This window comes from Triturus cristatus, chromosome 11 (genome assembly GCF_964204655.1).
Source record: "Triturus cristatus chromosome 11, aTriCri1.1, whole genome shotgun sequence".
In the NCBI taxonomy this organism is placed as follows: domain Eukaryota; kingdom Metazoa; phylum Chordata; class Amphibia; order Caudata; family Salamandridae; genus Triturus; species Triturus cristatus.
In genome coordinates, this window is record NC_140594.1 from 1,043,376,930 (window position 1) to 1,043,403,983 (window position 27,054).

General features: G+C 43.8%; 1 protein-coding gene across 11 annotated transcripts in view; it reads left to right on the top strand.

Moving 5' to 3' along the window:
* The window catches only part of DLG1 (discs large MAGUK scaffold protein 1), a 1,320,486-nt gene that overhangs the window by 158,693 nt on the left and 1,134,739 nt on the right, over positions 1-27,054 (top strand). For all 11 annotated transcript variants that reach the window (XM_085635286.1, XM_085635289.1, XM_085635299.1 and 8 more), the window contains exon 3: positions 11,428-11,594. In XM_085635286.1, coding sequence (XP_085491412.1) covers positions 11,428-11,594 — 167 coding nt within the window. The remainder of the gene's footprint in view (positions 1-11,427; positions 11,595-27,054) is intronic.

The following is a 27,054-nucleotide window of genomic DNA, read 5'->3' on the forward strand; positions in this document are numbered from 1 at the left end:
CAGTTATTTTGCTGAGATAACCATGGCTACTGGAATATGTACTTCTAGGTCCCTAGATGTACTATCAGTTCCTCTCCTGAATTTAACCCGTGAGGGGTTTTAGTTTGGAGGTCGATTATGTATCTTGATTCTAGTCGTCTCAGTCTTGACACTCTATCCCCCCCTCTGGCATGTGCAAAAACACAATCGATGGCAAAAAACTGCAAAAGATTCCTATTGCTGCTGTGTTTTATAGCAAAATGCCGTGCTACGGGGTAGGTATAATCTTTTTGCTATTGCTCGTATGTGCTCTAGTATTCTAATCTTGACACTGTGTACAGTGCTGCCGACATACATTAGTCCACATAGGCATTTCAAACAGTATACCACATATGAGGTTTGGCAGGTCAAAAATTTGGTGATAACTTTCCCTCTTTGTAAGCCTTTCACATTATAGCTTAAGACTCTTTTGCTAAAGGCACAAGCCTTGCACTTTCCACAGGGATAGAAACCCTTCATTTCTTTCAAAGTGCCCGGTTTGCGGGGAATAGGATCAAGATGACTACGTACCAAATTGTATTTGAAAGATCGTGCTTTCCTAAACGTGATCTGGGGAGTCAGTGAAACATCAGATCCAATTATTGGATCAGTTGTTAACACATGCCAATGTTTTCTTAGAATGGATCTTAAACTGGATGCATCATTGGAAAAGGTCGTAATCGGCCGAAATTGACCCTCCATCGGTCTATTAGTTTGTTTTTGTTTCAAGATTTGTTCCCTTGGTAGCTTTCTGACTCGTTCTAAAGTATTTTCTAAGAGATTGGTGTTATAGCCTCTTGTTTCGAATCTCCTGAGACTGCTCTCAGCTGCCTGCTCAAAATCACACTGTCTCGAGCAGTTTCGTTTTAATCTGAGAAGTTCGCCGTATGGAATACTGCTTTTCAACCTTTCAGGATGCCCGCTAGAGGCATGGAGGATACTATTCCCCGCTGTTGGTTTTCGATAAAGGTTAGTTGTTAATTTCCCTTCTTTCACCTCTAGTCTCAGATCGAGATAGTTTACTGCCACTAAACTAATCTCTCCTGAGAAATGTAGGTTGACATCATTGTTGTTTAAATGTTGAATAAATTCATTGGCTTTGTCTGTGGAACTCTTCCAAATCAAGAAAAGGTCATCGATGCCAGGACACTATTTCTTTTGTCCATTCAGAGTTGTCCGCTGTCCAGACCACCTGCTCCTCCCACCAGCCTACGAACAGGTTCGCATAGCTGGGGGCGAAGCAGGTGCCCATCGCGGTCCCTGAAATGTGTCTAAAGTATTCTCCGTGAGAGAAAAATGTTGTTAAAAAGACAAATTGATTAATTCCAACAGCATTCTGTTGTGAGTTGCAAATTTCAAGGCTTTTTTTCTTGAGAAAATATTCAATCGCATTTAGCCCTTGATGGTTGATGCATGTATAAAGGCTAGTGATGTCCAACACAATCATGCAGTACGACGAGTCCCATTCGATTTTTTTCAATGTTGTGGATGTAATCGGTAGTGTCTTTTATGTAAGATGGCAGTTTCGAATAAAAAATTATCTAAGAATCTAGACAGGTTCTCAGTCAGACGTCCCATGGAGGAAACAATTGGTCTCCCTGGAGGCAATGATGCATTCTTATGTATCTTTGGTAAGTGATAAAACGTGGGCGTGATGGGGTTTGTCGTTCTCAAAAACAGGTACTCTTCCAGATCCAACATTGTTTTCTCGTGCCATTTTTTGATTGAGAGATGTAGCTGTTTGATGCTCTCTACGTAGATTTCCTTTGTAGTTAGTTCATAACAATCAGTGTTATGCAATTGTCGCATAGCTTCATTTATGTACTGTTCACGGGGCATTAGAACAATGTTCCCCCTTTTGTCTGAGGGTTTGATGATCGTGGAAATATCTTCCTGGAGGTTTTTTATCGCCTCTTTCTGTTTTTGGGTCAGGTTCTGAACTACTTTGCGGTTTCCTGCATTGACTCGAAATTTAATTAGGTCCTTGATTACCCCTTCGGAAAAGACATCGATTGCATCCGTTGGCATTTGGGGTAAGAATTGGGAAGGTTGTTTAAAACCACTCGCCGGAGCTTCCTGTAACACATTGCATTCTTCAATACTTTGTGTCAAAGTTGTACAGGTTTGTATTTCTTCAAGAGTTCCCTCTTTCCTTAGATTTTCTAGAATTTCCAGGGTGGTTAGATCGTTTACTGCAAGCAGATCTGTTTCCTTATTTTGAGCTATGAGAAATCTCGCCTCTTGGGTTGTAGGTTTTAACTTGTAATATTTGTGCAATTTAAGTTTTCGCACCAGTTTGAAAATGTCGATCCTGGTTTGAGTATACTCCAGGCGGTTCTGTGGGCAAAATGAGTCCTAATTTTAGCACGGATTCCTCTGTGGAGTTTAAGATCCTGGGAGTCAGATTTATGATCGTTAGCTGATCGGTCTCTGCTACCATCTGCCTCCCCTTTTGCTCCTTGTGACTCGAGGGGTTTGGTTTCTGGTTTTTCCTCTTCCAGCCGCCCCTTCTTGTTTGCTTTCTTTTTCTGGGGGCTTGCTTTTGCCTCCTCTTAACCAGGTCTGACGTATAATATTGAATTCCAATTGAAAAGGAGTCTTCTGTTGTCCGGAGGAGCCTGCTACCTCATCTTCGGAAAATTCATTTTCGGTAACATCCGACTCCGAAGTATCCACTTGAACTGGTGTTTCTGGGGGCAGAGTTTTTCTTTGCTGTACTTCTTTTCTTGATTGGTCAAATTTTTTTGCGAAAGTCAGCACTCTCCCTGAGGCGTAATCTCTCTCATCTTGTTGAAACTTTTCTTGTTTGCGTTGTTTAATCTTCATTTCATATGCGGAGAGTCTTTTTTTCATCGCTGATCTCAATAGATCTTGCCGGTTTTTGTCAGAATCTTTGGTGAGTTCTGTTTCCAAATTCTCTATCTTTCAAGGCCTTTTCTCTGTCACTCCACGGGAACTTTACCAGTAGCTCCAGCGTGCCTTTACAAAATGAGGCTGTATGTAAGGCCCATTCCTCAAGAAGAAGTGGGTCAGGATTTTCATAAGAAGGCACCGTGTAGACACGTAATCCCCTCGGTACTCTCTCTACTTCAATGTAATTTTGCAGGGAGGTGGCCTCCCACCACTTACGTATTTCTCTCTCGTACAGTCTTTCCAATTTCGCATATTGTGTCTGTAGTATATTTAAAGTACCGCCTGGTTCCGATGCTTGTGAGATTGGGGTATCCGGCGCTTTCTTTTTAAAAATGTCTATTGCCGCCTCCCTCCGATCTGCAACATTAAACATATCAATTGCGTTCACAGCGCTCCTTTTCAAAAACGTTGCTGCCACTACTTTCCCTTCGCCTTGCTTCAAACTAGAGAACTCGGCGCCACACTTGCATATCGCTGGCTTACCGCATTCATTCAGTGGCTCGCCGTTCGTGTGCCGATCCTGCTTAGTTTCGCGAATCGTGGTTTTGTTGAGTCTTGAAGCGGTGCCTGCGCTTGACAATATCTTGCTCCTCTGCACCTGAGAAAGCGCGGCACGCTGCGGGCGGGTGCTTCAGATGCGGCGGTACCCCGCAATTTCTATTAACACTCCCAGATTCCTCCCGTCTCAAAAAGGAAACTTGAGCACTCACGGGTAAGTAGTTTGCAGCTTCGTTTTATTACGGAGAAAACAAACGCGTTTCGGAGCTAGTCCTTCTTAAGTGTTGTTACTTCATAACAGAGTACTTTTTTATACACATGATTGTCAATGAACATAAAGAAAGTCGGAAGGGGTGGCGACCAGACAATTTTAAGCGCCATCTTTGAAGGGTATATGTATTTGTATATGTATATGTATATATGTATATGTATGTATGTGTATGTATGTATGTGTATATATGTATGTATGTGTATGTGTATATACATATTACCTACTGGCGGTCGCCAGTAGGTAGTTATAGTTAGGACCCTGTTTCCATAGGAAATCCGCAACATTCTATTTTGAATAACTTTGGCGCCGGTCGACGAATCCTCGCGAATTTCTCAAAATAGGTGGGGCGCTACGCTCCACTCCTACCCTGAAAGTCTCGGGGGGATTCGTCAAGCGGGGGCTGAGATAAAAGGGGGGTCCCAAAACGCGTTTTTCCCATGCATTTTTCCATAGGACCTTTAGACAGGGCTACAGCCCGAACGGCTGAACAGAATTACTAGAAATTTGGCAGAGAGGTAGTCCTCAGGTCAAGGAAGTGCCTTTTGTAGGTTTGGTGTAAATCTGTTCAGTAGATTCTGAGAAAATAGCCTTTAAATCAATATATATATCTGAGCCAGCTTACGGTACGCTTACCGTAAGCTTACCGTACGCGTACGGTGGCGTGCGCGAGCGCGGTTCTGATTGGCTGTTAGATCTTAGTAAACATTCGAATCGGCCGAAACCAGGAAGCGGCGGCTGCCATTTTCTCTCTCGCACTCTGAGAGGGGGGCTGTAAACAAAGGCAAAAAACATATAAAGGGGCTGTTTAGACAGCGCCCATGCACATAGCCATGTTAGTTGAGTCCTCAAAGATCCCCCAAGGCCAAAAACGGTAAATTTTTATTTTTTGCAAATTTCGCCGATTACGCTTACCGTACGCGTACGGTGCGCTTACGCTAAAATTTTTTTAAAAAAAAAAAACACTGTCTGTGCATGGCATATTATTGTCATCACTTACAAATTAAATTTAACAGATTACCCATCACAAGGAAGCGCATAATATGTCCTCCATGTGCGCACGGTGCGTAACGTGGGCACGCGGTGCGCGTAGCGCACTGCGTGCCCACCTTGCGTGTACGGCACTAACTGCGTAAAGCGGGCGCGCGGTGCGTGAAGCGCACCGCGTGCTCACCGTGCGCGCACGGAACGAACTGCGTTAAGTGGGCGTGCACACCACGAAAGACGGTGCGCTTACGCTAAAAATTTTAATAAAAAAAAAAACACTCTCTGTGCATGGCATATTATTGTCATCACTTACAAATTAAATTTAACAGATTACCTATCACAAGGAAGCGCATAATATGTCCTCCATGTGCGCACAGTGCTTAACGTGGGCACGCGGTGCGCGTAGCGCACTGCGTGCCCACCTTGCGTGTACGGCACTAACTGCGTAAAGTGGGCGCGCGGTGCGCGAAGCGCACCGCGTGCTCACTGTGCGCGCACCGTGCGCGAAGCGCACCGTGCACGCACGGAACGAACTGCGTTAAGTGGGCGTGCACGCCACGAATGGCGTAAAGTAACTTAGCATTTAAAAAACCGTACAAATTCACTGAAAAAACCATCGGTTTCACACACGTTATAGTTAGGAATTAGCATTTAAAAAACCTTGCTAATTCAATGAAAAAACCATAGGTTTCACACATGTTATAGTTAGCTGGAAATTTTACTGATAAAAAACCAATGAAATTCCCCCGTTATAGTTACTGTAGGCAACTATAACTCACGCGACCGTAATCCTCTGGTGATGACATATGTGTCTTTATGAAAAAAAAAAATTTGTAAAATATGTATAGCTAAAATTTAATGGAAGAAGACATGGGCAAATAAGTGTCTAAATACAGTATTAGCATCAGCAGAGGATTGCGGTCGCGTGAGTTATAGTTGCCTACAGTAACTATAACGGGGGAATTTCATTGGTTTTTTATCAGTAAAATTTCCAGCTAACTATAACATGTGTGAAACCTATGGTTTTTTCAGTGAATATATATATATTCACTCACTCACTCACTGAAAGAGGTTCCATGTAGGCACTGCATAGCAAGGTCATTCGTAGTAGAAGAATACATTATCCGGCTAGCAATGTGCCAGTATTAAATGAGAAAAGAGTACCTATGTGGCAGACAGCAAAATAATTAATACCTTTATGCTTCATTGAAAATGTGAAGGATACCATTAGGAAGTTAAATTTAACCCGAGCAGTAGGGCCAGATAACTTGCCTGTGGTTATAATTAAAATAGAGTTACATTGGTGGGCACAATTTTTCTCTAAGATGTTTTCCGCCGTACAAAATTCAGGTACTATCCCAAAATCATGGAGGGGAGCGGTAATTAGGTCTCTGCACAAAAAAGGGGACAGAAAGGACCCAAAGAATTATAGATTAATCAATCTATTAGATATCGGTGTGAAAGTGTTTTCTAAAATAATTTTAGGCAAACTGAAGGATTGGGTTGAGTTATATGCGATTGTCCCTGTGGATCAAGAAGGGTTTAAGGAGGAGCACTCGACCATTGACCATTGTTTTGCCTTATGGGCATTAGCTCGGAAGTCGGTAGAACAGCAAGGTAAATTATACTGCTGTTTTGTCGACTTTCGGGCTGCATTTGTTCTAGTAGATAGAGAGCGCCTATGGGAGACGCTAAAAAGATATAATATTCCTTTAGAACTCCTAGTAGTCATCCAAGAGTTGCATATTGAGAGCTGGGTACAGGTTATTAAAGACACAATTGGGGGTTTGACACAAGAGATAGCAATCAATAACGGCCTAAGACAGGGCTGTGTATTGGCACCACTCATTTTTTCAATTTTCCTTGCTGATCTGCCCTCCTTTTTAATAACAGAAAGAGGTGCAAGCCCAAACAGGAAGCATTTGTCCTGCTTACTGTATGCAGACGATCTAGTTATTCTGGATCAAACAGAATTAGGTCTGCAAAGGAAGCTAAATGCATTTGATACATATTGTACATCTAAAAACCTAACCGTGACCATGGATAAAACAAAAATATTGTGTTTTGGGAAGAGAGATCAAAAATGCAATTGGTTCCTGGGGCAAACAAAATTAGAAGTTGTTAATGAATATAAATACCTGAGAATATGGTTTGAGAATCTTTAAATTGGGGCTCGCACCTACAGGCACAGAAAACCAAAGCCTTAGACTCAGTATGTGGGTTGAAAAAATTCAACAGTAAATATGGAGCGATGTCCCACAGACCCAAGTTGAAGGCCTACAATGCAATGATCCCTCCTCAATTGCAATATGGAACAGAAATGTTATGCTTAGGAGGGAAATGCTCCTGGGACAGTGAGGAAGGGAAATGTTTAAAAACCTTGTTGTCCTTGCCCAGCTCGTCAATGATACAGGCAATTAGGTTAGAGCTAGACTTGTTATCATGGACCATTCAGGTTCAAGTAAACTTATGTAGATTTTGGAAATACGGCTGGGGTCAGGGGAAGAAGCGAAAGTGTCACGTTGGTGTTAGAAGGAGATTCAGCAGAGCGAATTAAAGTGGCAAAAGCAATAAGAAAAACTCTACTCCATCTGTGACAATTTAAAGGTGAAAATCGACCCCCTGTCCATGCATATTGAAGAACCGAAGAGTGTATTAAAATCCTTGGGGAAGGAAAAGTCTAGACCAATTGATATGGTGTATCTGTGATAGTCTGTGCAATTTATGTTAAATAGCTGGAGCAATGATAACTGGTACCCTTATTTAGACACCTTACCTAATCAATGGTTGAGAATGTAATTGTTAAAGGTGAAAATAGGCATTAATCCAGCTCGTGCAAATGAGAAAATAAAAAGTATATTAATGGACTGAGATGGTAGATGTACATGCGGGATGGGTATAAAATGTACCTGCATACACATTTTAATGGATTGCCAAAAATTGTTAGCTCTTCGTCAACTGTTTTTACTGCCAGTTTTTTAATATATGGTATAAGATCAAGTATGCAAGCAATCGAGCTCCTCATTGACATGCAGTACTTTGATATTGCAATTGCGAAATTTATTCAAGCTGCAAAGAGGTTCCTTATGGAATAGGGAATGAAAGAGTGAACCGTGGAATGATAAATAGAGATTAATTGGGTAATTTTAGTTGTTTAAAGTAGAAACTAAACGTTGGACCATATACGTATTTGGATCACGCTCACGACCCGAGTATGAAATTGTTTTAACAAATTAAGATTGATGCTAGGAAAACAAGTTTTTATGAGATAAAGAAATAATGAACTTGGTGTAATTTATTTTTAATCCTGTTTTTATGGTTTCTCTATAGAATTTTAATCTATATATTGTATTTTATGCTGTTTTATGTGGTTTAAAGACCTATGGTCATAATAAACTTATTTTTTTAATTGGAAAGAAAAATCATCCAGTCAGAACACTGAGACCGAAATGCTTCTGTGCAGAACTAACAGAATGTTAGGATCGAAAACCATCAAATCCGGATCAAGGAAGTGAAATGGATAACAAACCCATCCAGTCATAAGCATGGTGCGGACTCAACGCACATTTAAGTATTTTGAGTATATTGGAAACAATAGGTCTTACCAACAACAGCTAACACTTCGTAGCAGAGGCCTAACATAGGAAAGCCATAGCTAAGGAAGAATACAGAAATGCAGGAGATTCCTCCTGCTGCAGCTGCAGTAGTGCATACGCAGCCTGCTGCTGCACACACCTAGTTGGTCTGAGCTTATGCCCTCTTGGTCTGCGCTTCACACTAGAAAGCCTCTGTATAGATCGGTTGGAATCTTCAATAAGGGCTTATCTAGTAGTGGTTTCCTGCTCTGTGCTGTAACGTCTCAGCCACTCTTAAGTAGCAGCTCCACTTTCGCCCCCTCCTTGACGCGGTAGCTGTTTGTTTTGATTGTTTTTGTTTATGTAATAGCTGTCCAGTGTCCAGGTGCCTTGTTAATAGTTTATTGAAACAAAGACCTCCTTTACTTTAAACATTGCTGTCTACTTGCCCAGTGTTGTGTGATAAGTTGAACCAAAAGTATCAAATAGAGTGGAACCAGAATTCAAAAGAGGATCTCATTAAAAATGATTTGGGACCCTCACCAGCGATGTTCGGTCAACCGGAAGTATTTGATCGCCATTGACGTACTAATATCTGATAGCGTCATCCGGTCTTTTTCCTCCACCAGGAGGCAGTCTCCCTGATTGGAAAGACTGTATGGGGTCTGTGCCAACACAATGTGATCTAAAATTACCTCCTAACCAAAAACCTCTGGTTTAATAAAACATGGATTGGGATAAGATTAAAAACAAAGATGATGTGTCAATGGATATATGACAACACACACATAATACAGGTCTATGTGTTTCAGCCATACTTTTGCCCTAGTGTGTCTCTGACTTTGGTCAGGACCATTGGGATGAATGGATCCCTTTTCTGTGCCAGACGGGACATTCCCCTGGTTCGGGTTCTGTCAGGATTGTTTTCTCCCATACTTGCATATAGTGAACAATGTTCCTCTAGGCCTTTCATTACTTGGGCCCCACAGGTTGTAGGGGGAGGCGGATTGGCTGCCCTCTTTAAGGCGCAGTCTCTCAGTGTTCTGAGATGGCTCTCCCGTCCTGGATATTACGTTGAACCAGTCATGACTTTTAACCGACCACCTTCTTAGAGAGGAGGCAGATCCTGGTAATTGTGACTTGTTGCCCTGTTTCTACTGTTTCCAAAAGTGGAATCGGAAATGGCTGGCATCCACCTCACTGCAGCCCCTCCATTGTGATCCACTGCAGGGTGCACCTTGGGTTTTAATATCCGCAGTGGTGGCGTGCAGAAAACCTCTGCACCTGAGCTTCTCTCACTTTCTACTGCAGACTTCACCTTCTGAGCGTAGGGACCAGGCCAGTCATTGCTAACCCCGACTTGACACCCCTAGCTAGTAGGCACCACCTCGGACTCTCCCTGCTGCCAGAGTTGTGCCTCCTCACAGGAGCAGAGTTTGATGGATCCTTGTGCCACAGCAGAGTCAGAAGCCCAATTTCCTGCATCCCTTTTTCACTTCACATTGCAGCACCCTGGCTGGCCACCGGTTTTAAGTGGCCGCTGCTTCTGTTGACATTTCGCAAATCTCCACTTGCTCCTAAGTGCGCCTATTCTGCAAGCTCCACCTTGGGGCTGCATGTCCGCCCAGGTCCTGTTGATGGGTGGTGGCCTCCATTGTAGCCCACCCTCCTGCTGTATTTGTAAAACTGTAGTATTTGTAAGGGAGCCTTGCTCCACATACTATATACCTGTTGTCCGAGAAGCTTGCGCTACGGTTTCTTGCACAATCGGGGAAACTTGCTCTGTACCTGTTGTGTAGGCAAGAAAAGCTTGCACCGCTCTTGGCCACGAGACACTTTCTATGTGCCAGGGAAGCCCATTCGATTTGTGTTCTGAAACTTGGAAACCTTTTAATTCTACAGATACCAAAACAAGTGACCTGGCTAATGTTTCTGTTGGAGAGGGGCTAGAAGGGCCATTGTAGTTAGTACCTGCGGTTCGATGTTACGTGTATGCCTTGTTGTTTTTTATTGTGCACACTTTTCTCCTCGTTGGAAGGAAGCCAGCGGAGACCAGCGTTGACCGCATTGAGAAGGCTGACCTTCCCCAAGACACAGGGAGTGCCTTGTATCTTGCAGCAAAAACAACAGTTGATGTACAGAATGCAGAACAATGTCATACATTCACCCCAGTACAGAGATCTGGGCCTAAATCCATCTGTTTTTTTTGCTCACCATGCCATTCCAGTTTGAACCCATATAGCCAGGTCTAAACTGGGGTGGCATGGTGAGCAAAAGAATGATGGATTTAACCCAGATCTCTTGACTGGGTGTGAATGTTTTGATTTGTTCTGCATTCCGTCCATCAATTGTGTGTCTTTTGCTTTCTCGCCCTAAGTGCGCCAGGTATGCTCAGACGTGAGTCCTGGGCTCACTGTGCCACTGGAATGAAGCTATCCTGGCTGAAGAGGGGTGAAACCCCGAAACCGGTCCTAGGATGCTTGTTTCCGGTCCAGGGAGGACCTGGCTTGGCAGTTCGGGCTGGACTGTTCCCATGAGGCACAGGGTCAAGATTGATTTGCATATAGCCAGGTCTAAACTGGGGTGGCATGGTGAGCAAAAGAATGATGGATTTAACCCAGATCTCTTGACTGGAGGTGAATGTTTTGATTTGTTCTGCATTCCGTCAATCAATTGTGTGCCTTTTGTATCATGCTGCAGTATTGCAATCCGATTGTATTCGCTCACACATGTGTTTACCTGTCAGGCACATTGACCCAAACGTTCCTAATGTGTAGCACCGACGTTTTTGCGATTGTGCAAGAATATAAGCTACTTTTCCCTTCACTACATTAAATTATAAAATACTTTAAATATGAAAGCAGAAGACTTGCTAGGCACCAGAATTTATGATGCAAACACGACCGCTGCGAGTTTCGCTGAATTAAATTCCTTGTTTGAGCTACATATAAACATACTTTAATGAAATAAACTGAAAAGGTTCTGTCCCATCAACACAGTAATACAAATATATTTATGAATCAACAACTTATTTTACACTTCTATAACACTTTTTAAGTTTCATTTTCTAGAATTCCGTTGATTTGTTTTAACTAGCTGTGTTTTATTAGTGTTTTGTTTAATCTGCATTTGTATGGAAACTAATTCCAGTAATCTTTACTTTGTCAGATATTCAAGAATTTTATGAAGTGACCTTACTGGACAATCCAAAATGTATCGACAACTCCAAGCCTCGTGAACCAGCCCTGCCGGTGAACACATGGGATTTTTCCAGCCTTCCAAGCACAACAGTTCCTTCAGAAACCCTGCCAAATAGCCTTAGCCACAGCATAGAGGTATGGACCGGACTGTGTGGTGATGAGAAGCTCTTGTGCATAATCTGAAACTCTGCTAATGTCGGTTCAGACGTTTCTGGCTTTGGCATAGGGGTGCGAACGCTCTATATTGGTGCCAGCGCTGCTAACGAGGACATATGAGCAGATTGATGTCTGTAGGAGGTGTCGAATTGAAAGTTGTTCTTGAAGTCCACCGGTGGCTGTTATCTGGCTTCTGAATTCGATATTGTTGTTTTACATATGTATAAAGCACTGCTGCCCTTTTCCTGACCTCCTGGACCTTCCTCTTGCCCTTTTTGTTGCAGTCCAGAGCACGCTTACGTGTTGAAAGTATGTAGTATGCGCTTCCACGCTCAGATGTGCGCCAGAGAGAGAGAAAAAATAGTGGCCTCTTCTAAAAGCTCATCTTGTGTGAAGTACTGATGTGCGCTCCTCCTAATCGTGTTCATTTACGTTTTATTGCATCTTCGAGTACGGTGTCCTCTAAACACCACACCTCCTTTTCGTAGTAGCAAAGAAGCGCATCCCACTGTTATTTTCCACCACCCCCCAAGGAGTGGCTCCCTGGGAAATCCCCTTCACAACCTAAATGATCACATCAGGGAGCTTTCGCTCTTGGCTCCCGATGGGAATAGGAGGGAAGAGTGAGCTGTCATTTCTTAGTCTCCATTTTCAAGCTGAACTGATTACTCCCCGCCTAGATCTTTAAACACTCCCCTCCCCCCCCAAATGTGTTACACAGTCCCTGTCCTCCCTCTGCCCTTTTCTCCCCACACCTCCACTTACTTGTACTCCCTCCCTTTCCTCCCACGCACACTGGCTTCTTGCATTTAAAATACAGAATTTAGTGCATCCACCTCCTCCTCGTTTTAGCTGTATTGCAAGCATGTCCAAGTCCACAGGTTGCACGGCTATTCCAGCACCAAGCAAATCCTGAAGTCTAAAATGATACTGGCTGACTTTGCATTCCACTTAAGCAAAAACTTCAAATAACAAAAAGCCTTAAAATTAATTTGTTTCTGATGTCGATATATACCTGTGGATTCCTCACCTTGAATATCCCCCATGTACAGCATTCCACAAAAACTTATCTTCATAGCTCTACCACGAAAACTAGGATGTCCTAATAAAACACTGCTCCGCACGTGACTCCGCATGACGTCATCGGTCCCATTAGAAGACCCCGTGTAAGTGCTGACGTTGGTTCCCTTTTTTCTGCACCGCCGGCACGTAATGTTTTTTTTCCTACGCTCTACATGTTGTGTGAGATTTCTTCCTTTTCTCCAAGTGCAACATTTTTTCAAGTAAAGATGTCTCCTCCCTGGAAGTCTGTATTCAGACCCTGCAGGGAATGCAGCGGTCAAATGCCCATCATTGATCCGCATGAAGATTGCTTTTGGTCCCTGTCGTCTGCTCATGATATTGAAGCCTGCTCATCATGTCTTAAGATGAATCATAAGGCTTTAAAAGAAAGGGAGGCAAAGCTTTTTGTGACAAAGGCTAAAAAGCAGGACAGGTCATCAAAGGTCTTGGCCTCGGTCGGAATCACCGTCTCCCCATACTTCGAGGTCTTCCAAACGAAAGCACAAGAAGCTACGCCATGATTCTCGACTTCACTCTTCAAGGGATGGTTCACCAAGGTCGATGTCCTCTAGACTGAAGATTCAGTAAGGAAGAGACAAAACGTCCCTGACTCCATCTATAGGGCTGCCTCCGGTGTTGTCTTCGACTCCGAAGTCGGCGACTCTGACTAAACCACCTCTCCCGGAGCCAGATTTGGATCCAGTGGTCCGTCTACCGCATCCAGCGCCAGTGCTGCCCATCATGGAGCAGGAGTATCTGTTGTTCCCAGCACCTGGGTCTGACCCTTACAACTTTTTAAATGCTATGTTTAGCCTTTTTGCGAGGGCTGCAACTCCATCTTGAGTGCTGCCTAGCCCCATAGGTTTGCTTTCTTATTCCCTACGAGACTTTCCAGCACATTTGCAACTGGCTTCTTTTATGCCTTTCATGCCGATGGCTCCAGTGACCTGGCCTCCGCCAGTGCCAAGACGGCTGACGCCGTTGCCAGTAAAAGAGAATTAGAGTCTTTGACACCTATTGATCCTTAATAGGTGTCAGACTCTAATTCTCTTTTTGACACCTATTGATCCTTGATTTTCATTCGGGGGGCAAGATGGCCGCTGCAACGTTGTGCTGAGAGGTCGCATCCTCTCCCTCTCCCGTACCGGATGAGTGAATTGCTGAGTAAGATGCTGTGCTATCCATGAAATTACCCCTGATGGAGATCGTACGATGGTGGCATAAAGGGATACCTAAAGCTCAGCACATCAAGAAGCAAGCGCTTCGGATCGGACAGGTTTGGATCCGAGTTAAGAAAGCAATCACGAGATTCCTAGACGGACATCCCATGGCTCCTAAAATACCCGCCCGCGCTGTAAATCAAGAGAAGGCGAGCGAGAGGGGAAAAAAGATATCGGACCCTCCAGCAGCAGCGAAGACAGGAGCAACTGCTAGTCTAAAAATAGACACTCCCGCAGGGAAGAACACCGGCGTGATCAGGAAAGTATTTCCCCCCCCCTCTGCCGGAGAAAGTGAAGAAAGGAGACACGCGGAAACCGAGCGTGGTTGCTAAAAATAGCAGTGGAAGTACAGGGGAGGTCTGCAACGCGAACAAGGTCAACCCCGGGAAAGGAGACGAAAACAGGAATCGGGACACGGGAATGCGGCAACCTACCATGACAGAGATCCTGTCAGTGAAGATCCTCGAGACACCAGAGATACCAGATCCCCCTCCGTGAAACTGACGACGCTGTCATTCTGGCCTCGGGAAACGTCCTAGAGGACGTAATTGACGGCGAAGGCTCAGAGTCTGGCTGCTAGGCAACGAGTTGAGCCGGCGCCGAAAGTGAAACAGAACACTGCAGAAGCGCAGATACATGCGGCAGGCGGATTAAACGCTGGAGGTGAGCAACAAAATGAGACTAAAAGTGGAGGTAAAGGGGAGCCCAGAGGGGGTCTGGCTACTGGTATGGGGAATACGGGAGGCACGACTGCTGACATGCTGGGAGCTCTAATGCTTGTGGAAGAAGAGATGAATGCCTCTAAGAAAATGATCAGCACCTGGGGCAGCAGGGACAGCTTAGCAAACCAGAACTTCTTAGGGGAATCGAACACTGGCAAGCATCCCCAGGGGGGAGGGGACTGTACCTCTCTAGAAGGGGAAGGAGAATTTTATTCGGTAAATGAAGACTCGGGGTCAGCACTCATCAGAGTCCAATACAGAGGAGGATGACCAGGATGATAAGGAAGGTACTGAGTCAGGCATCAGTACATCGGGGAAAGAATCCACAATGAAGAAAAGACATGCAAAATTAAGGAGACAGAACCCTGACTCACCTAGACACTTAGAGAAACGGCTATTGTGGGATAATTCTGCGACCTCACAAGTATACCAGGAGGAGGATAATCCCGGCAACATTGCTGAGGGAGCGGCAGCTGGCTCTACCCCTCCCCAACGGGATCCCTTTCATATTCTGTTTACCACCCTTAAGCAGATGCAAAGTGAAGCAAGGGTAGAAAGTCGCAGAGCGAGACAGGCATCAAAGAAAATTCAGAGCAGCTTAAGGAAGGTTAATAAACTATATGATGAACTTGTGGATCGTGTAACAGAGGTTGAGGAGCGCACCGGCAAACTTGAAGATGATGTTGGGAGCTGGCAATCATTTAAGACAGAGCAGGAAAAAATGGCTGAGGATATGCGCTGGAAGATGGAGGATTTTGAAAATAGACAGAGGAGGAACAATGTCAGATTGCTGGGTGTGGCGGAGGGGTCAGAAGGACAGGACGTTAGACAATTTGTGATAAATCTTTTGAAGGGGGCCTTTCCAGAATCCCAGTGGCAGTGGGAAACAGAAATACAGAGGGCGCACAGGTTCCCATTCACAATGAAGAAAGCACAGGCCACAGGAGGAGCAGGGAGGGATGGCCAGCAAAACCACCCGAGGGCAATATTAGTGTACGCTGGGAACTTCTTGCTCAGGGAGGAGATTATGAGTAAGGCAAGGCCAGACAGCAGAAGGACTTTTGAAGGCAACACTTTCTTTGCCAGGCCTGACTTCTGTCATTTTACCGTAGAGAGGAGATGGAAGTTAAGGCAGATGATCGCTCCCTTTCAAGCCTTAGGCTTGGAAGCATATTTACTGTACCCTGCTAGGCTTAAAGTGGTTGTGAGGGGGAAAATCTGGATGTTCACTTCTGAGATTAAAGCCGAGCTTTTCTTGGAGGAAATGAGGAAGCAGAAGGGGGGTTAGGAGACATGGGTATCTGCACACATAAAAGTGTCACCTGAACACAGACAAAAGGGCTAGGGGTAAAAGGGTAACACAGCATAGTTAAGGCACTTAGCGGGAGAGGGATGCGACTTGCACAACCTAAGGCGGGCACACATAGGTCTGTTGACCTATTTGCCTGTAAAGGGGAGGGGGGCGGGGGGGGGTAGTTCAGGGGGGGGGAGAGGGAGGGGGTGGATGCAGGGGGGGAAACAGCAACAATTTTTTCTGTTATACTATAAGATTTGGCACATTGTTACTTATGTAGGAAACACTGGATGTACACAAACTGGTTTGATGATGGTAAATAATGTTCATCTTTGGTTGCATTTACGAATATCAGCGATATGGCGTGCAGGATAGCATCAATTAATGTATGCGGTCTTAATGAGTTGAGTAAGAGGATGAGAGTTGCAGCGTACCTAAAAACTATGCGATTGGACTTGATATGCCTACAAGAGACTCATATAGAATCGTGTAAGACATACCTTTTGGAGCAACTAGGGTTTAAGGTGTTGGCAAGTACTAAACAGGGGACTAGGACCAGAGGGGTAGCAGTCTTGGGTAGGCAAAGGGATGTGGCTGTAGGGAAGAAGAAGGAAGATCAATGGGGTAGATGGGTTATTCTGGAAGTATGTTTTAGGGGTCAGAAACTAACTCTTGTTACAATTTATGGATCTACGGAAGATGATCCAGATGTATTTAAGTTCCTTGATATAGAGCTAGCCCCGTGGCCTGAGCCCATAGTATGTTGTGGAGATTTTAACATTCATGATCTAGAGAGCTCATTTACACGTCCAGATGCGATATACAGGGGTAGGAAGAGGAAAGTATTTAGGGCATTAGCTGCTATGGTCACACACAATGCCCTGGTGGATCCATGGGTAAAGTTACATCCCCATTTAGATGGAAGCACCTTCTTCTCCGCCCCACATAAAGTAATGGTTAGGCTTGATTACTTTTTGATATCTAATTGTCTCCTCTCTGGGTCGCAAGTGGAGAAGCTACCTAAGGTGATTTCAGACCACAGTCCGGTGATTCTCACTCTTAAAATTAGCCAAACACCAAGAACACCCTCACAGTGGACCTTCGAGAGAGGCCTGTTAAAGGATCCTGTATATAGGGAGCACATGACAGCCTGGATTGAATGTTTTTGGGATATTAATAGGGGGACAGCAGCTCCAGGAGTGGTTTGGGACACTTTCAAGGCAGGAGCACGGGGAGAAACAATTAGTTTTGTTTTGGGAAGACAAAAGAGAGAAAGAGATAAGAGAGAGCAGGTTGGGCAGAGACTATTACGAGAGGAAGGAAATTTAAGTAGGGCCATAGCACAATCTACCTTTAGAAGAATACCTGCTTAAAATTATAGCTCTAAAAGCTGAAGCGGTGGAAGGGTTGGCTAGGCAAGCTGCAGATAATTTCCTGACAAAGAAGGAAAAGACGTATGAACTTAGCGAGAAGGTGGGGCGAGTGCTGGCAATTAGAACCAGGCAGAGAGCGGCTGCAGCGGGAATAAAAGAAATTAGGGATGCATATGGGAACATGGTTATGGATCCTAATCTAATAAGGGAAGTGTTTAGAAAGTTCTACGCAGATCTGTATACCCCAGAGGACCCAGTGAGCTTACTAGAGGTTGAAAAATACTTGAGAAATACTTCTCCACCGATAATGTCCGAAGAAGATAGGGAGATATTAGATGGACCCCTACAGTTGGAAGAACTTAATGAGGCCCTCGGTAGTTTACCAGCTGGTAAAGCAGCAGGGCCAGACCAAATTCCGCTTGAATTTTACCAAATATTTAAAAATGTGCTTTTGGCAGATATGTTCCTAATAATGCAAGAAACGCAATTAGGGGAATCCGGTCCGGAATCATGGGGAGGGGCTGATATAATTGTAATTTTGAAAAAGGGGAAGCCGCCAGAAGTACCTGGGTCATACAGACCAATTACATTAATGAATTCTGATATTAAAATATATTCTAAAATCTTAGCAAAGAGGCTGGCAGGGATCATCGAGCAGCTGGTAACCCCCATACAGCATGGATTTATTCCTGGAAAAGGGACAACGCAGCACGTTAGGACCGTTGTTACTATGTTCGACTCTGCAGGTATCCTAGGGGATCCTGTCGCAGCTCTTTTCCTAGACGCTGAGAAGGCATTCGACAGGGTCTCCTGGGATTACCTTTGGCAGGTCATGAGGTGGTGTGGGATGGGGGAACCTTTTATAAAAGCTATACGGGTACTCTACAGCATCCCAACAGCGAGAATTAGAGTGAATGGAGGGCTGTCAGATACAGTAAAAATTGCTAGGGGGACCAGGCAGGGATGTCCCTCCTCTCCCCTCCTTTTTGCGCTATATCTCGAACCGCTACTGCGACGACTCGAAGCTAATCAAGAGATACCACCAATGAGGGTAAACAGCTGCACGGTGAAGACCTTAGCCTATGCAGACGATGTAGCTATTCTAACCCCGAACCCCAATCTAGCTATAAAGGAGGTTGAGATAGAGGCCCAGGTGTTTGGACAGATATCGGGGTATAGTCTAAACAGATTAAAAACGCAGATTATAAAAAACAGGTATACTATATGTAATGATGATGATAGGGTGGTTAATTCAGCAGTGTATTTAGGGGTGTCATTAATGGCGGACCTGGATAAGATTGTAGAAATGAATTTGACCCCTCTGATCGATAAGGTGAAGAGAGGCCTGGAGAGGATGAACAATTTACATCTCTTATGGGGTGTACTAACGTGATTAAAATGTTGATCTTGCCCAAATTTTAATATTTCTTTCGCTCTATCCCTTTGGTTTTTTAAGTTAAGTGGTTTAATCTGTTAGAGAGAGTACTGAACAGGTTTATCTGGGCGCATGGGAAAACCAGGCGGGCCTACAGGTATATGACTCTCCCAAGAGAAAGAGGGGGATGGGGGGCCCCTGATTTTAGGCTATATCAAATGGCTGCAGCATTACAGTATATGCTTGGGCTAATTGGGGGTGGGGGACTCGACACAGGGGTTACGACCATGTCCACCGAAGTCTACTCTATAGTATTGGGGGCAGAGGCAGAAAATAACTTCTTAAACAGAGTTGAGTTTGGATACCATAAAAGGACCAGATTCAAGACTGTAGTGGCAGCATATAGGATTTGGAATGCCTTCCTAAAAAAAATGGGACTGGGAAGATGTAATAGATATGTCAGGCTTTATAAGAATAAATCCTTCCCTGCAGAAGTATTTGCTGATTCGACAATGGCGAGATGGACTCAAAAAGGGATAGCACAGATTGGAGATTAATGGACGAGGAGGGGATAGTCCAGTTTGTAGACCTCACCCTCAAGTATGGTAATGAGAGAAAGGACTTCTTTAAATACCTACAGGTAAGGAGTTTTCTTTGTCGTAAGCAGGGTGGTAGTGTGGGGTTTAACAGTAATGAAGTACTGGAGAAAATAAAAATAGGAGGGGACTGTACAATTAGATCCTTCTATGCATGTCTAGCAAAAGGGAAGATAGATGATATGGAAAAAGTTAGTAATAAGTGGGTTGAAAAACTGGGGGTGGAGCCTGGAAGCTTTCAAGAATCCTTGGACATAGGTTGTAATATTTTGTGTTTGGGTCCCCTGCAATCGCAGCACTACAAGACTCTATTTTCATTGTATCACACCCCCGCTAGAATAGCTAAGTGGGGAGGCTCCACTGGCACCACCTGCCCCCGATGTAATGCAGGGGACGCAGATATAATTCATATGTTTGCTACCTGCCCCCAGCTTTATACCTTGATTAAAAATGTAGAAGATTTTCTTGGTAATACACTTGGTATACGAATAAAATTGTCACCTATGAGGATTCTGTTCGTGAGAGACAATCAGGACGGACCTGAACACAAGGAATTTATGTTTATGGCCACCGCAGTTTTGAGACTGACAATAGCAAGAGCATGGTTAGATAAGATACCCCCGGGAATGCAAATATGGCTGGCAAATTTATTAGCTAGCTACAACCTTGAGAAAGCAATATATGCACGTAAGGGGAAAAGGGGAAGAAGGCTAGGGTTTAAAATTTGGGAACCAATAGCGAAATGGAAAGAGAGTATGGCATTGCAGGATAATGTAATATAATATGAAATATAGGTTCTATCAAATTCCTTTTTTTTTGTTTAAATCTCAAACCAGACAATGTAAAATTATGGATGTTAAAAAAATTGATTGGAAAATGTACAAATGTATGATATGTAATACAATGTGTATATTGAGAAAAAGGGGTAAAACAAAAAAAGAATTAAAAAAAAAAATCAAAATAAAGGAACAAAAAACATCAAGTTTGTGGAAAGAGAAAAAAAAAAAAAGACACCTATTGATCCTTCATCCTTGCCGTCAGGATCTGAACCGGTGCTGTGCCGCCCAGATCCAATCCACTGCTGTTTGAACAGCCGCCGTCATAGTTGTGGAAGTCATCGGCGGCGCCTCTAGTCAAAACCTTTCAAGAGGCCATGTTGTCGGTTTTTGGCATTTATATGGCTCCCTCTTATATAATTTTGGGCCCCAACGATCAGCAGGGGCCTCCAGTCGAGTTACTCGTGACAGATCCATCCTCTGAGCCATCTAAGGCTACTTGAACCTAAATTCGGATGGTTCAGTCGGTGCCAAAATCTTTCTTGCTTGCAGGAATGTCTGTACCAATGGCACCAAAGGAGGAGATACATCCCACTGTGGTATCTGACTTAGAGCTGGATTCATCTCAACCCTGACCACAACCTATACTCAACCAATGGACTCGAGCACTGTCCGCTTCCACACACAACTTTTAGACTTGCATTTTGACCAGATCAAGCCATATGGAGATGACAGTGGAGGGGATGGGAAAGAAGTTGCGTCATCTTCTGATGAGGAAAGTTGGGACATGGACCTACAGAATGCCAGTGGGCAGAGCCCTTTTGTGGTAAATAATTTAATTACCGGGACTTAATTTGATACAGAAACATAATAAAATAGCTCAGTAAATAAGAGGCAGAATCCGTGGTATTAGAGGTTCTGAATGGGCTTTATTCCAGTGGTCGATTATAATCGGTTGCTCCAGGTTCCATCACCACGAAGGTTCAGGAAGTGAAGTACATACATTATTAACAATCAATTACTTTTATACAATAAGCATTACAGTGAGGCCAATACAAGAGGCGTAACAATTGATAGTGGTGATAATATATTCATACATAGCAAAAATAGGCGTAACTGGGAGTGATGAAAGAACGTCATCAGATGTGATGTCATAAGAGGGTGGTTACATGAAAGAATTTCGCAATGTCCGCCGAAATATTTGGCAGATATGCGCGCGCAGCAGTATGACGTGTGATTGACGTGCAACTAGGGGGTGAAGGGGACTTGACATTTAGCTCTACATGTGGCGACAGAAGTCTGGAGGGTCAAGTCAACCTAATCCCAAATCATATCTAACATCCTATGTTTAAAGAACTAAGTTATCCAAAAGAGAGGTTTCTTCGAGTAGAATCTTATTCTATACTGACTATACTGACTGTTAGTGCGTGTACAAGCGTCTAAGTGTCTACACTAGATGCGAGGGCGGAATCTTCCATAGTAACAGGGCTATGAATTACTTGCATGAAGACAGAGAAGTCGGGCCTTTGCTCGGTAGCTGGCAGAATGTTTACTTAAACTACTAAACAGGAATGCATTGGGCAGGGATCGGAGCAGATAACTTCGAAGGTGAAATACAGCTTTTGGCAGGCAGCAGGCTGATGTCAGGCTTTGTGAGCCGCGCAGAGAATGAGACAAAGTTCATGGTCACAGATGCAGGCTCAGACTGGAGCTTTCAGAGGCAGAAGGCAAGAAGAGTTTGATGACAGAATCAGGGCCTACTTGCCTGGACTGTAAAATGGCATAAGTGAACCATATAAAGGCGGTGGCCTTTCGTACTTAGGAATGGAATATCCGGCCCATTCATGGCGGATCAACAGAGGACATGTTAACGGTGGACGCACATGTATTTGCGTCTTCATAACTGGAACTGGAGGGAACATACATGTACTTGTAACATGCACATAGAACCGTTGGGGTCCAAGATAGGGGACATAACTGACCAGAAAAATCCATATTTCCACATTCCCTCCTTGTCCCCTACTTGCCCGTCAAGAGATATCAATCTTCATTAATCCATTGATCTGTTCATATAGCATCATTTGTTCTTCTTTCTTCTTCCGGGATCTTGAATGAAAATCTTGATGTGGAATGCACGATGTGGCACACAGACCACAAATCGCTGGTCCACATTGCAGGCATAAGCAGCAACTGAATAATATGAGAAGGCCAATACCTAGGAAGGATAGAACTCTCCATCCCCAGGCTGATATCACGCTCCAAAACCAACCGGACCAAGTCCAGGTGCCTGGATTCTGGTGTATCTGGCTTGCAATCTTATGAAGGCGGGTTATGGCCTTATATACAGATGGCGAATTTTCTGGTATGAATATGCAACAGCTAGATCCGATGACCCTACAAGCTCCGCCCCTATCGGCCAGGATGACGTCAAGGACAAGACGATTTTGAAGCACAACAATCCGCATAGCAGACTGCTCTTCTGTTAAATTGCCTAAGGCGGAAATAGTTTCGTTCACTACTGCTTCAAGGGTTCTAGTCAATCTACGTATCAGCTTACTATTAGTAACGGTACCTATATAGGGAAAGAGACCTTTATTGAAATCTGTGTATTTTTCCCATGCCGTTTCAGTGTAATCGACTATTGGGAGATCTCTCCTTTCTCTATTGTGTACTAAATGAATATTTCTGTGATAATCAGGAGGAGCTAGGAAAACAGGTGGCAAAAGGAATCCAATGTAGCAGGTACCATCCCAATCTAGAGGCAAACGTACATATGCCGTCTGACCACATATAAAATAGGAATGGCGGGAAGCTCTAAATGTAGACTTGCCTTGATCACTAAATTCTACTACAGTGGTGCATCTACTATGGCCCATATGTATGGAACCATTCTTTCTTACACATAATTCACCTTTTACTGGAAATATTGACATAGCGGGCAAAATTGGAGTAGCTTCGGATTCGACATTTAGGATCATAAGATTAAGCGTAAAATTACCTAATCCATATACTTCATTTTCTAGATCAGTTCCTGTTCTTTTGGGAAGTCCCTCCTTGTTAGGATAGCAGACTTTAAGTAAAACTAAATTCAAATGTCCCCATACCCAGTTATCTTGATAAACTGCAGAATTCGAATCCAGAGAATTAATTAGGCTAAACCATGCTCCACAGGAGCCGTTGTGTGTGAACGGGTATGGAAAAAGAGGTAGAATTCCTTTATAATTCTGATAGGGAGGGAGTCGGCCACATATCCAACAATTTGTAGCATTGCTAACCTGATGGGAATGATGTAACATATTAATAAAAGTGTTATTGCGCAGCGCAAATCTGTATGACCATTCAAGCGGAGGTAATTCACTAAAAGAATGTTCAGCAGTAACATTGTAAACATGTCTAGAAATAGGATAATATATGTGCAACAATATACTTGCAGTAATTATTAAAAGACTTAAGAAAAACAAGATTAATAATGTCACTATGCAGTGACTACGCAGTGATTTACAGTACGCCTGTCGTTTCAACATTTTTCGGGTGTTTTCTCTATTCAGGTCCAAGGGATACATGTCAGAGACAATTCAACCGCTTCACCTTGGAGAGGACTTAAACAATCAAATTGCTCGACTGATTGGGCCTAAGCTTTAGTTTATAGTGTTCAGAGTCACTTTTTTCCACAAAAGGAAGTTTTGAGTCAATGGGTGAAGACACACAAGGTGAGGTATTCACATCTGATTTTAGTCCATGAAATTTCTTGATATGACTTGAATGAATCCATCCTTTTCTGCCTTCGATCTTCACGGCTGTTCTTGTGGTGAGCAACACCAGCTGAGGTGACCTCCACCTAGGTTCCAGCTGAGTTTTGCGGTCAAAGTTCCTCACGAGGACCAGGTCCCCCGGAACCACGTCATGGGGTTTCACCTCAGTGTTGTCAGGAAAAGCTGCAGCTACCTGTGAACGACAAGATTGTAGTGCAGACATCAAGGAAGCCAAGTAATCTGTCAGCATATTACAGTCAATATCAGTTATTTTGCGTGGTATAGGCGTCCCCCACATATTTGGTGGTCTGCCGAAGATCACTTCATACGGGGATAGCCCTGTTCGAGAGTGTGCTACCATTCTTGTGTAAAAGAGTGCAACTGGTAATGCTACTACCCAGTCGACACCTTTCTCTCTGCATATTTTGGATAATCTTATTTTCAGAGTCTGATTATGTCTTTCTACGAGACCTGCTGCTTCGGGGTGTCGGACACAGTGGAATTTCCACTGATAGCCTAACAAAAGTGAAACGTGTTTCATTAATTCGGATGAGAACGGCTGGCCGTTATCTGAGTGAACAACACGTGGTAAACCGTATCGTGGGAAGAATTCTCGAACCAACTGTTTGGCAGTAGTCGGGGCAGTGTAATCTGAAACCGGGTATGCCTCCGTCCAACGGGAAAGAGCACACACAACTACGAGAACATATTTGAATCCTCTGCATCGTTCCATCTGGATATAATCCATCTGGAGGACTTCAAAAGGGTGATCAGGAGGCTGAAATCCACCCTGTTCTACGGGAACGCTTTTTCCTGGGTTGAACTGGCAACAGATCAGACAGGTACGAACCTTTTGTTTGGCTGCAGCTCGTAAATGCTTGTTGAACCAAATATGTTGAATGCTGTCTAGCATAGCTTTCTCTCCTAGATGCGCTGGACTATGGATAGTGTTAATAATGACTTGGACCATTGAATCAGGAAGGAACCACACAGACTTTTCCTTCATCAACCATCCTTGATCCGTTTGGATCCCTCCTAATTCCGTCCATTTCTTTATTTCTTCTGGTGTAGCATGTGTCTGTATATCAATTACGTCAAGAGTAGGATCTTTAACCGTCATACAATGTGATGGCGTCGGGACTATTGTCTTTGTCATATCGGATGTTTGAGTTTGAGCAGTCTGTTTAGCTGTTCTATCAGCTAGATCGTTGCCTTGAGAAATGATATCAGTAACTTTCGTATGTGCTTTGCATTTCATAATCGATATTGCAATGGGTAAATGTATTGCATCTAATAAGGCATGAATGAGGGGTCCGTGCTGAATGTGGGCACCGTGAGAAGTTAAATAACCTCTCTCTCGCCACAGCACGCCGAAGTCATGTACGACTCCGAATGCATAACGTGAATCAGTGTATATGTTGACTTTTTTATTTGTGGCTCGAATACAGGCTTGTGTCAGAGCGACGAGCTCTGCTGCTTGAGCGGACAAGGTATTTATGCAATTTGTTTCAATGATTTCAGTGTCTGTTGTGACTGCGTAAGCGGCCACTAGTTCTCCTGTACCTTTTCTCATACATGAACCATCTACATACAACGTCAGGTCTGGGTCTGATAATGGGACATCGGTTAAATCTTGTCTGGGTTTCGTCGTGATTGTAATAACTTCAATACAGTCATGGGCTAGTGGGTCTGTTCCATTTACAGGTAAAAGTGTGGCAGGATTCAATGTGTTACAACGTCTGATTTCTATATGTGGCTGAAACAGTGTTAGTTCATACCCTGTAAGTCTTGCTATAGTCAAATGTTGTGTTTGCGTTCGATTCACAAGAACCTCCACTGCATGTGGTACTTGTACTGTCAATGGATGTCCTAACACTATGGCATCGCTTTGTCTGATTGCTAAAGCTGTCGCTGCCACTGATTTTAGGCATGCAGGCAGAGCCTGAGCTACGGGATCTAATGTACTAGAAAAATAAGCACATGGTTTGTGTGATCCTGCTTGTTCCTGAGTGAGTACTGACAAGGCAGTACCTTCGCGTTCTGTAATAAAGAGTGTAAACTGTTTACTGTAACATGGTGTTGCTAAAACAGGTGCTTGACATAAAGCTTTCTTTAAGCTTTCAAAAACTTGTGTATGTTCCTGAGTCCAAGGGAGAACAGTCGATGTGGCTGCCTCCTGTGTTGTCAACTGAATGAGTGGTTTTGCCAGAAATGCATACTGAGGGATCCACTGCCTACAATATGAAGTGAGGCCTATGAAAGCCCGCACCTCCTTTTGCGTCTTGGGTATTGGCATGTTAGCTATTAACTGAATGCGGTCGGGTGTAAGCTGCCTTCCCTCCTTGGACAGCGAGTGACCAAGGTAAATAACTCGCTGGACACAGAATTGCAGCTTAGAAGGGGACACCTTGTGCCCCTTTTCGGCTAGAAATTGTAAAACTGTCAGTGATGCTTTTTCACATTCGGGTTCGCTTCGGGCGGTGATCAGCAGATCATCGACATATTGAAGCAAGGCAGTGTTAACTGGCATGTGGATGCTGTCGAGTTCTCGTTTCAGCGCTTGGCTATAGATGCTGGGGCTTTCTGTAAATCCTTGAGGTGCGCGTGAGAATTTGAAGCTACGTCCATTTAAACTAAATCCGAACAAATATTGGCTTTCCGGATCTATTGGGACGCTGAAAAAGGCATTTTTGAGATCAATTACAGTAAAGAATGTTGCTTCGGAATCAATAGCTGTCAGTAATGATGAGATATCAGGGACCACAGGGAATTGTGGCACAATACACTTATTTAATTCGCACAGATCAACAACCAATCGATATACTGGCGGGGCCTTCGGATCTGTTCGTTTGAGAATCGGAATTATCGGTGAATTACATATATTGGAGTCGGTTTCTACAACCACTCCTTGGGCAATGAGTTCGTCAATGATTTGTAGTAAAGCCACTACAGCATCTGGTGGTAACTTGTATTGTCGCATTCGTGGTAGTACCACTCCTGCCTTTAGTGTGACTCGATATGGTGTAATATTCATACAACCAACATCAGTAGGGCCTTGTGCCCATAAATGTGTAGGTAAAGTCTGCAATCGGGGATCCATGTCTCTAGACACATAATGACCTTTAAAATCACGTAAAAACAATCTTACTCCTTCCGGAGAACAACATATTATAGCTCCTAGAGCCTTCAGTGTCTTTATTCCTAACAGTTTTTCTGGACATGATTTAGTAAGCAATAAATCTGTAGTTCGGGTCAAAGGTCCTATCGTA